Source organism: Mustela nigripes, chromosome 7 (assembly GCF_022355385.1).
Source record: "Mustela nigripes isolate SB6536 chromosome 7, MUSNIG.SB6536, whole genome shotgun sequence".
Taxonomy (NCBI): Eukaryota; Metazoa; Chordata; class Mammalia; order Carnivora; family Mustelidae; genus Mustela; species Mustela nigripes.
Genome location: NC_081563.1, coordinates 10,996,887 through 11,008,804, shown reverse-complemented (window position 1 = coordinate 11,008,804; position 11,918 = coordinate 10,996,887). Strand labels below are relative to the sequence as shown.

At 37.1% G+C, this 11,918-nt stretch overlaps 1 protein-coding gene across 1 annotated transcript in view; it reads right to left on the bottom strand.

Annotated features, from left to right (window-relative positions):
- Positions 1-467: 467 nt before the first annotated feature.
- DDX1 (DEAD-box helicase 1) overlaps positions 468-11,918 on the bottom strand; it is a 33,662-nt gene continuing 22,211 nt past the window's right edge. Inside the window, exons 17-26 of the mRNA XM_059405175.1 lie at positions 11,053-11,241; positions 10,149-10,200; positions 8,251-8,397; positions 4,459-4,550; positions 3,057-3,129; positions 2,832-2,904; positions 2,709-2,751; positions 1,872-1,967; positions 1,469-1,589; positions 468-795 (exon numbers count right to left, since the gene is read on the bottom strand). Of these exons, the coding sequence (XP_059261158.1) occupies positions 665-795; positions 1,469-1,589; positions 1,872-1,967; positions 2,709-2,751; positions 2,832-2,904; positions 3,057-3,129; positions 4,459-4,550; positions 8,251-8,397; positions 10,149-10,200; positions 11,053-11,241 (1,017 nt within the window). The 3' untranslated portion in view covers positions 468-664. The remainder of the gene's footprint in view (positions 796-1,468; positions 1,590-1,871; positions 1,968-2,708; positions 2,752-2,831; positions 2,905-3,056; positions 3,130-4,458; positions 4,551-8,250; positions 8,398-10,148; positions 10,201-11,052; positions 11,242-11,918) is intronic.

The following is an 11,918-nucleotide window of genomic DNA, read 5'->3' as shown; positions in this document are numbered from 1 at the left end:
AAAAAATTTTAAAAAACATAGAGGAACAGTAAAATGGTTTTATCTTTATAGTAACTATCCTCTGGAAAGAAAGGTTCTTAGAAACAAGACAAACCTTCCAAAACACATCCTTGCTGTAACCATCACACACTACTCCTCCTCAATCCTTAGACACAGAACCTTTCCTCCCTCTCTAAAAAACTCCAGGCCCCCAAAACTAACCAAGTGGTCCTTCTGCCTTAGGATCATCCAATTTTCTTTCCTGTCATGAGTCTCCTCCAGCTTCAGCTTATACCTAGGCAACTATAACCATCTCAAGAACATCTGCATCTGGGATCGCTTCCTATGATAAATTCCACCCAAGAAACCACTGGTGGTTCCCCACACCCCCTCCGCCAAAATCACATACCCAGAAACTTTACTTGGTCAACCCATAGTTTTCTTGAAAAAGAAAACCATCAAATATAAGACACAAACCTTCATAAAAATATAGTCATCAAATTTATTATTCTCATTAGGTTGCCATTTTATGAAGAATTCCTAAGATTAATGTTTCTTGACATGCAAGAGTCAGCATTAATAGCTCCTGTTACTATAAATACTACTGCTTGGAAGCAGTACAACTGTTCTAGAGTTTGAAGACTACAGACTTTTATTATTCAAATCTTATCAGTGTATGTTAAAATCAGAAGGTTCGGAACAGCTGGTTAGGAAGGTAGCCAAGATGCAGGAAAGATGTCTGAGCCTCCTTTTCAAGGGCAGCCAACTCTTGAACCGTAGGTGCCAAAATATCCACATGGCCTTTATAGTTTCCACCTGCATCACACACACAAATTATAAAGTAATGTAAATGACATGCTTGAAATAACTTGTCAGCAATACTTTGGCTCAATTACATCCGCTCATACATTGCTTCTAGCAATAAAAAATGTACTACTGGTTAAGTCATCTCCACAAGTGAGTTCTAAAGACGTTAAATCCACAGAAATGAATGATCAGGCCTAACAGTGTCCCAAGGCCCCTAGCAACCTCCCGCATCTCCTTTTTTTTTTTTTGGTTTGGAAACCACTAGCTCAGTAGCCTGAATCTTAAAAAAAATTTTTCAGAAATGAGCTAAGGGCATTCCAGGCAAAGGAAACAGTATGCTGGTTTACCACTTGATATTAAATCAAATGTTTTCAATTCTTTGTTCAAAATCGCCATTATACTGGTTTCCTAATAACTCTAAAAACGTTCAACTATTCTTTGTGACATTAATACCTCAAGAGAAACAGCTATGCTTCCATCCTTCATTCACATACAAATCACACAACCCAAAAATGCTACAAGACACATATGGATAAAGTGCTATGAGAATAATGAGGAAATGATTAATAAACTAAAAATAGACACTAACCATGATGAGATGAAATTACTCTCTTCTACACACAGACGCCCAAGAAGGACACATTCACATTTAGAATAGAAATAAAAGGAACTCAAAACTCACCACCAGCAGCCCTTTTCTGACCGTAGGTGACTTTCCCGTCAAATTCATCCACTGGTACCTTTATATCCGGTTCAACCTGAGAAATGGTGCAATTCAGATGCTCTTCTATCTCAGACAGCAACTAAGATGGGAAAGGAAATATAAAAAGCATTTTCAAATAAAAATCTCATTTAGACAGAGTTGCACCTTAACGATGTCCAATGAAACTAGGAAGACTATAATAGTATAAATGGAAGTTAGATTTCTGAAGAGATAAACTCACAAGTTACCACTTACAAGCTATAACTAACATTATAATCAATTACTACTTTTCCTCACATCTAACAAATAAAGCTAAGGTATGACTTTTATAATGAATTGTGGTCTATTGTTGCCAATTTCGTACATTCCTTAGGAGTCTTACCTGCATCTCATTGTACCATATAGTACAGCCGCCGTCTTCCTTGAGTCTTGTGTTATAACACCCTTTTCCACGGCTGCTACATACATGGTACCAAACCTACATGAAATATGGAAAAAATACTAACATATATGGAGACTGCAACCTGCTAGATATTTTTATGCTCAATTAGTTTTTTAAATATTTTCTATCCCCAAGGACAAGAAAAACAGACTGCAGTATTGTATGTCATCCCATGACTTCCACCATTCAGGAGCTCATTAACTAGGTCTTCTAAAAGACTTCTTTTTGAGAATGATCCTGAAGTTTTCCTAAAATGCATGCCAATTACAGAAAGGAATTCTCAGATAAAAACAAGGATGAAAAAGTAAATACTGGAGAATACTCTATCAAAATTATATCAAAAAGTAAATCCAAATGCTCTCTATAATAAATACCAAAAAGCAAAATGAACAACTATTTTGGACAATGAGCTTATGGGAGTTCCTTATTCTTGAAACGGTTTGGTAAAGTTTCATCAAATTATACTGCAAAATCACAAGTTACACCCTCTACCACAAAAGTTCTCTGTGGCATGATGTCAGGGAGGGTTTAAATAGTTTTTGGTGAAATCAAGTACACTAAGGCTATTAGTGAAAATTATATTTTGCATTTTTCCTTTCTAAACTACATCCTATTGCTGGTCCATACAAGACTATAGAGAAAAAAGATGCCATTAAAAAGTTCACTTATATCCATATGCAACTGAATTCAATGTAAATGGAAAAATCAAACTGCTCTTACTTACAACATCTAAAACGACAACAAACAATGAATATAATACAGCACTGAGAAGATTACCTTTTCTTTCTCTGTTGCTACCAAGGAAATGGCCAGACCCATCCTGAAAAGTTTTAGAAGTCTTTATTAGACTTTACTCCTGAGGCATAAAAGCATGAAAAGAAAAAAAAAATACAGCAATACCTTTCAGCTCTTCCTACTCTGCCAATTCGATGTACATAGTTTTGCTTTTCATCAGGCAAGGTGACATTTATAACTGCAAATAAAAGTAATTATTACCAATTGCCATTAGTTTCTAAAATTTTCAACCATATTAGATGTTTGATGTTCTAAATATTTCAAAAACACTAGAGGGTTCACTCTGAATTCCGTAAAATTTAAACTGAAGTTACAAAACCTTTCTTTTACCATAAGGAACACCGTGAATATCAATTCCTCTGGCGGCTACGTCGGTGCAAATCAAGAATCTTACATCTCCTTTCTAAAGAGAACAGAAAGGGGAGAAAGGAATTTATTATGACATATGCTAAAAAATAAATACAAATACTACCATTCCACTGAGACCGCTGACTAATGTGTTACTATCAGATTAGAGGTCCAGATACTCATAATTCACTGGACCTTGTCTTAAATTTTTAAGTTATGATCTACTAAAACAAGACATTTAAGGTGAATAAATCAGTAATTGGATTCATTTTTATTTGCTTTTTTCTCACACCAAAGATAAACTGCTTATAATTTGGATTTATCTTTAGAAATCCTGACTGTTAATGCCAAAGCAAGTTTATAAAATTTAAAAAAAAAAGAGGGGGGGAGAAAATAGGAAAAAAATGTTAAAATATAAACATTATCTTTACCTTGTATTAAAATAAATTCAGAATACCAGGCATTTCACCTTGAGGTTATACTTTTTGTGACAACAGACAAAATTCTAAGACAAGGGAACAGAGAGTGGGCCCCAGTGCTCTCACCAAGGAAATACAAATTAGCCTTTGCACGTCATTTGTGCCTCAAGGCAAAGCAAAGTTAGACACAGAGTGGGGAAGGAATGCTGACCTGGGGTCCAGCGTACGAGCCTGGGTAGAGAAGGGCAAACATACACACACTGAAATGCGACCACACAACATGCTCCCATATGCACATTCTGCTCACATGGAAGCATAATCCAAAGTTCCTAAGCTCAGTACTTTCCACCTTCTATTCATATGATGGGTCTGAGAGAAAATGCTATTTGTACTCTGCACTGGGGTGAACACACGATAAACAACGAGAATGCTGTGGGTGGAGGCTCCTGCCCTTGTGTTCGAGACGGCTCAAACCCTCCCCACCTCCACCGAGAGCTAACCCACCTGTCCGCGGGCTGCCAGCATGAAAGTGGGACAGTGCGCCCCAAACAGTTACAAGTGTTTTTAATCCCACAAAACCGTACTCTTGCTACCTCTCTTAAATTAATCTACAAATTAACTTCGCTATGGGTATTACTACGAACTGTTAAAAAAAAAATAATAAGACTCACAGACATGGTTTAACTATCCCATGACCCTTCTCTTAAAAATACCTACCTGAAAGAATTCAACTAAGACTTAAGTTGAAAATTCTTACCATAGCAGTGTTGCACGGAGAACATGTAACTGACCACTGCATACTAAAGATGACTAAGCCCTGTCATCAAGGATATATCAACAGAGCAAAAATCTTTTGAAATTTCGAGAACAAGAATGGCTTTAATAATACTAACTGTAACTGATTAAAATTGGCTGCGATTCCCCCCTTGGCTATTAAGGAAATGCAGTCAACTAAAGAGCAGTACCTTAAATCTTTCCAAATTTTGCTTCCTTTCATGAGGCTTTCTGTCCCCGTGAAGACAAACACATGAGAACTGATGTCCTTTTTTATCAGGTCCTGGTGAAGAGCACATTAAACAGTTAACCTTGGAAAACAATACACCAAAGACTGTATCAAAAAACCAATAGCATTCCGACTACAATGGTGCCATATAATTCCACAGAACTCTACACCCCAATTTGCCACAAACCACAGTTAACACAATTTCTGTCATAAGTGAAATGCCATTAAAATAAACTCCAGGTGGGCGCCTGGGTGGCTCAGTGGGTTAAGCCGCTGCCTTCGGCTCAGGTCATGATCTCAGGGTCCTGGGATTGAGTCCCGCATCGGGCTCTCTGCTCAGCGGGAAGCCTGCTTCCCTCTCTCTCTCTCTGCCTGCCTCTCCATCTACTTGTGATTTCTCTCTGTCAAATAAATAAATAAAATCTTTAAAAAAATAAATAAATAAATAAATAAACTCCAGGAGCATTAAAACTGATTTACTTTGAAGGATATTTTTAAGTCACTCTTCCTGATGTATAGCAGACAGAACAGTATACCAAATGTGTTACTAAAAGGAAAACCTATGTGTATACCAGGAACCTCTCCGATCCCATATAAAGAAAGCTAAGAACCAAAAAAGCAGACAAGAGAGATCAATCTTGGAAGGACCAAAATAGGCATGATGAACTTCAGGCCCTTACTAAAGGCCACGCCCACGAGCCTACCCCCATCAGAATGTCCTAACAGCTTCATGATCTGGTACCCTGGCCAAAGCAGATTAGGAGCAGCAAACTGGTAGGATGGAAAGGCATATACACTGGAAGCCAATTCTAAAAAAGAAACTCAAGTAGATACAGTAAGAAAATCCATCCAGTCCTGATCAGAGTAAGAATAAACAGCCGTCAAGAGCTCAAAAGAACCCGTAGGCTCCAGCAGGAATGCAGAGTAACAATAATACCATAACTACTCTACATAGTAAATTTTAAGTTCAATAAAATTACTTCAGCATTCAAGAAAAATATACCATGAAAGCTACCCACCCAAAATGAATACAAGAACTAATTTTGCAGAGAATAAATAATAGCTAATCAGAACTTCCAGAGGCCTACCCCTTAGGCCTTACTGCATTCTGAATTCAAGTTGTTTAGGGGAGTATCACACACACACACATTCCTACTCCCCAGTCAAGCCATGTATAGAGAGAGGAGGAATCCTTTATTTTCCTCTGTTAAACCTCTGAAGTTCTGGTATAAACTGTGTTACTTTGGTAACCCAGGTGTCCCGAGCAATGGCTTTTCTAACCAAATAATCAAATTCTCCATTTAAAACCAACATGGACAGGAAGAAGTATTATAGAACAGTCACTATAACTAAAACAACCAAGCAAGGTTGTTTGCTAGAACTTGGGGGCAGCAGGGGCGGGGACCGGATGGTACTAAACTGTTCACAGTGATGAGCAATAGAACCTATTCCTCATATAACTATCAGTTCAAACTTTTTAAACTGTTTGAGTTTTCTGGCTCCCTGACATACACCAATTATAAAAAGAGATGTGTCTGGGGCCCCTGGGTGGCTCAGTGGGTTAAGCCTCTGCCTTCAGCTCAGGTCATGATCCCAGTGTCCTGGGATCGAGTCCCGCATCGGGCTCTCTGCTCAGCAGGGAGCCTGCTTCTTCCTCTCTCTCTCTTTCAGCCTGCCTCTCTGCCTACTTGTGATCTCTGTCTGTCAAATAAATAAATAAAATCTTTAAAAAAAGAGAGAGAGAGATGTGTTCGAGTTCTCCCCACTATGAAAGCAGGATTCATCTGTTACCAGGATACATCTGTCAATTTTTGCTTTATATATTTTTCAACATTAATTTTCAAACACAGCAACAATGAAAAGATCTCAAAGTAAATAGCTGTATTTTCACCTCCTAGATTATACCACTAACATTTACTATATTTACTTTACTGCCTGTCTAGCTCTTTTTCCTATCAATTCATTTTTCTATTTTTGATGCATTTCAATATAAACTGCAAATATCTGTACAGTTCAGCATGCATCTCATTAACTAGAATGCAGTTATTTGTCTAGGTTTTATGATTTTCCTTCAAGGTGAAAGTTACATACAAGGAAATGTACAAATCTTAAGCGGACGTCTGGTGAGTTTTGACAAACGCACGCACCTATGCAAGCCCAAAGTCCTATCAAGATAGAAAATATGAATGTCACTCCACAAAGTACCCCCATTCCCATTATGCTGGGGAAAAACCAATGTTGTGGGTTTCTTCCCCTTTCAGATTAATTCTGACTCTTCTAGAACTTCACATAAATGGAATCATACAGAATATAGGCTTGTATAAAGAATCTTCATTCTGCAAGATGTCTGAGATTCACCCACAGCTGCTGAGTCCACCAATAGTCCATTCCTTTGTATCACTGAGCAGTATTTCCAGTGACTAAATATTTCACATCTGGTTTAAGCCATTTCCCTACTGACAGCCACCTGGTGTATCTTCAGTTTGGGGCTATTATAAATAAAGCTGCTATGACCACTCTTGCTCACAGCTTCTGTCAATAACTCTTGGATAAACTTTATTTATCTCGAGTAACTAGGAGTTGAATTACTAAGCCATAAGATAGCAATGTTAATTTTATTTAAAAATGTAAGACCAGGGGAGCCCGGGTGGCTCAGTCAGTTAAGCGTCTGCCATTAACTCAGGTCATGATCCCAGGCCCCACATCCAGGTCCCAACTCAGCGGGAAACCTGCTTCTCTCTCTTCCTCTCCCTCTGCTTGTGTTCCCTCTCTCACTATGTCTCTGCCAAATAAATAAATAAATAAAATATTAAAAAAAAAAAAAAAAACAAATAAAAATGGAAGCCCTTGTACCGACATGGCTGTCCAGCAACAGTGTGAGTACTCCAGCTGCTCAACAACCCCGCCAAAAAGTGGCCTTGGATTTTTAATCTAGCCATTATAATGAGCGTACAGTGCTACTATGCTGTGATTTTGCATATCCCTAATGACTGAGATGTTGAGCATCTCTTCATGTTGGTTTATATGTTATAAGGAGCGTAACACTAGAATCATCCTATACTCATTATAGATTAAATATTTGATTACATAGGGACTTTATTTCTAGTTAATATTTGTCTTAAATTCTACTGCATCTCTTGTTAACATAGCTAGACCGACTTTCTTTTCACTGGTAGTTTAGATGATACATATATTTCTTCAGCCACTTTCAATCTCTCCATGTCCTCAGGTTTTAAGTATACCTCTTATAAATAGCAAACTGCTAGATTTTATCCAGTCTAACCATCTACACCTTTTAACCAAGGACTTAGATAGTGTTTACACTCAGATTTTTCCACCAGCCATCTTACTCTGTAATTTCTAACCATTCTGCTATTTCTTATTATTTTTCCTCTAGCTTTCTTAGCCTTTTTAAGATATTTTTTTTCTCCATTTATTGGCTTAGAAAATATACATTCTCTTATTTAATGATTATAACTTGAAATTTTAACATTAAAGTTAATCAATAACATTACCCTTCTTCCAAATGGCAGCAGGACCTCAGAACAATGTAATGCACCTGTACCTGCATGGAAAGCCCTCACTGTCTGCCTGGCGCTTATCCTATGAAAAAGTACTAGATAAGCACAGATACTTACAATGCACCACTGCTACTTTAAATTCTGTGCATGCATTCGAGACTGCATCAACATGAGACTAATAATCTATTAAATGAGGAAATAAACACAATTTATTTCAAGTGAGGAAACATTACCTCCTCCTTGTTGCATAAAATATTGCTCCAAGTTATCACAGTCAATTTTGGTTCTACAGAAGATAATTGCTTGATCCATCTTGTGTTCCTTGATGGCCCGGACAGCATACTCCCCCTTCAGGATTTTAATAGCTTCAGACCACATCTCTTGAATACCATAACAACAACAAAAACAGAAAAAGAATTTCAATCTAAAACTGATATAAACACACATAATTACAGTCACAGACTTACTGCTTAACTCACCTACAACACTTGGCTTTAATAAAAAATAAGTGAGATTAAGATAGGATGAAAAGGTGAGAATATCCATTCACTCATTTATTCCTGTTTCTGTTAATGTGCATTTGTGCCACCTTATGGGCACCAAAACACCTATAATCGTACCTCTTATGAGGGAAACAGACATATAACCACAAGCAAACAGAGCTTCATACCTACAACAAAACTCTGTTCCTATCTCTCATGGACAACTAATCATATGCTGCCTTGCATTAACTCCCCTAACTGCTCAATAAATGTTTACTCAATTATTTTAACCCCTTTTAAAAATAATCAATGTACTTCTTAAATTTAACACCAGAAAGTTCATACTTCTACGGAATAAAAAAACTGTATGTCAAACGAAGTCCTTTCTTAGCCATCACCCCCCATCTGTTTCAGTGGGAAGCTAATGCTACAGTTACCAACTATCTAATGGGAAATTTTAATTCTGTAACCCACCATATTTCTAAAGTCTCTCTAGCCATATCTAATTGTTATATAAACTAAGCAAAACATTTACAAGAAAAAATACATGAAGTAACAATTTATACTTTATAAAATGTATTCTCAAACAGTGGGAGGACACATTATTTTGAATCATCAGTGTCTCTGCTCCTCTCCAACAAAAAGGCTATTTGAGCATACACCTTATAAATTTGGAACTGCACATAAAACTGAATCCAAAGGGACTCTATTTAATCAAGATTTCAGAAAATTCACCTTTCAGATACTTGCCATAAACCTACACATGGATCCAACCGTGAAGCAAATGCAGTCTCACCCTCCCCAATGACCCACGTGAGACATCAAACATCAAACATGCAGCCTAATGGGTCTGAGATCTACTCAACATTCGATAAGCACGATCCTTGCAAAAGAATGTACACTCATAGATCTTTAAAATATTATGAACCTGAAACAAACAGTCTCTGCTCTGCAAATAAATATCTTCACTGAATTAAATGTTCACCTTTTTAAAAACCAATAAATATTTAATGATCTAATGATATTCAGTTTAGGAGGATGAAAACGGCCTAGAGATGGATGGTGGCCATGGATGCAAAGTAGGAATGTACTTCATGCCACTGAACTTGATCCACTTCAGAATGGTTAAAACGGGAAATTTTGTGTTAGATATACCTTACCATTTACAAAAAGAATGAACTATTTCAAGATAATTTCTGTATCTTCCACAAAGTTGTAAGCTAAAGACATTTTCCTTTATTACTTAATTCCCTCAGTGAAGAATCTATGTGACATTTCTCCAGAAATTCAGGACCAATATAAAATCTGTTGCCAGAGAATTGTGCTAATATCCTATGGTAAAAAAAAGAATTCCAAAATCCAAAGTATGTGTGACCTAGCTGTCAAGAGACTAACATCTGAAATTCAGTGATTAATGCTGCTCTTAGCTGACTGGTATCAACATTTCCCTCATTTCCTTATTATTTTTGGTGCTTTTATCTTCAGATTTCCTGTTCTAATTTTATAGGTCACCTCAAATCCTTCATGAGAATAGATGGGGCATAAATTCAATTAAAACAAACCAATTTGTTTTCAAAATCTTTCAAAACCATTCATTAATTCATTCGCCCATTCATTCATTCACTCACTTAATCACTCATTCAACTTACCTGGACTATTAGCACCAGGCCTTGTGTTATCTTTTGCATGTACATCATCAGTCTATTAAAAGAAAAGGTTAACAAAGGGTAGCAAGTGGTTAAGTAAGGATTCCAAACAGGTATCATTTTTTTAAAGGAAAAATGTACCTAACTTTAGACTGCATTTCAGACTAGGCAAAAGCATTCTTCAGATTTAGAAAACCCTTTATTAACTGTAAGTCTAAGACTAAGCAATTTTAAATGTAATAAAAATGGCTTTTAGATGTAATAAAAAAGGTGGCTTTTAGAATATTATATACTTATAATACACAACACACCCTTATTTTATAAAGGTAAATCTAAGAACAGCGGAGGGAAAAAACACTAGGTAGACACATGAAATTTCTTTTTAGGAAAATAAGGAACCTCAAGAGGACACTAAAATATTATTGAAAACAGCATCATTGTATCTGAAATTAGATCTAGGTATATATATTATCCTACTCATTTATCAAAATTACATCAAGGAAGATGATCATTGAAAGTAATTCTTATAGAGGGGGCGCCTGGGCGGCTCAGTGCCTTCGGCTCAGGTCATGATCTCAGGGTTCTGGGATCAGGTCCCGCATCAGGCTCTCTGTTCAGCAGGGAGGCTGCTTCCCCCTCTCTCTCTGCCTGCCTCTCTGCCTACTTGTGACCTCTCTCTGTCAAATAAATAAAATCTTAAAAAAAAAAAAAAAGTAACTCTTACAGAGAAAAAAATAAAAGCCCATCACTTATTCTGTGCTCTCAAGGCCTAACCTTTTGCAGTCACTGGGTGGATTTCTCTTTTCTCAGGTACAGTATCTGGCTATAAGCATCACTAAGAGCCCAAGGTTAAGCTAGTTTATGTAAGTTTTATTCCCCATAAATGTTAACAGTGTGAAGTACTCACTCTAATGTGGTTTTTCCCAAGCCTTTCCCAGAGTCTGTCAGTTTTGGGATTCACCGGGACAACCACATGGTGTACAGTGTCCGGAACGGAGTCTTCTCCTTTTAAATCAACCCAGGTGGGAAAATGCATTATCTTCTCAGACAGCTTCTTCACATCAAAAGAATGCAAAGTAGCAGAGCAAACAATCACCTAAGAGGGAAAAAAAAGTTTAGATCAACTTTTATTTTACAGTAATAATTCCACCATATGAATACTAATGTGGGCCCCAAAGCATGTTAACCTGGAATCTACAGATGAGTTTAATACCGAACCCTGCAGCAGCAACTGGTGACAGAACTCTGGGCCGGTTAATCTCTCTGAACTACAATCCCCTCGCTCACAGTCCGTCCCCTCGCTGCTACGGAAACCATGCCATCGATTCCACGAGGTCCTACGAAGACTAAGATGAAGAAGTTACTGTTTGTTCCCTTCTCTCCCCCTTAAAGCCTCTTCTACCTCTCAAATTCTTCCTAGGAAGTGAAGGTGAGAAAAATAAGAGTAATATTTTAAGAAATAATGACAACAGCTGTTTTCAACAGCTCATGATATTGCCCCCTCAAACACGAAGCAGTCCTCCTCACAGTCCGAAATATAAACTCTAAATGCTCTGTAGAAAAAAAACAACTAAGAATTTTTTGCTTATCATCTTCTGTGACACCTAATTTTCTTTAGTTCCCTTCTTCTTCATTTCTATGCGCAGCTTTCAAGACCGTTTCTTTGTGTGTACTATTTACTCAGGTAATAACGAAAATGTTTTATTTGGCAGTTAATGTAATCATAAGACACCAAAACAAAATGTAGAACAAAACAAAATAAGCATTAACACA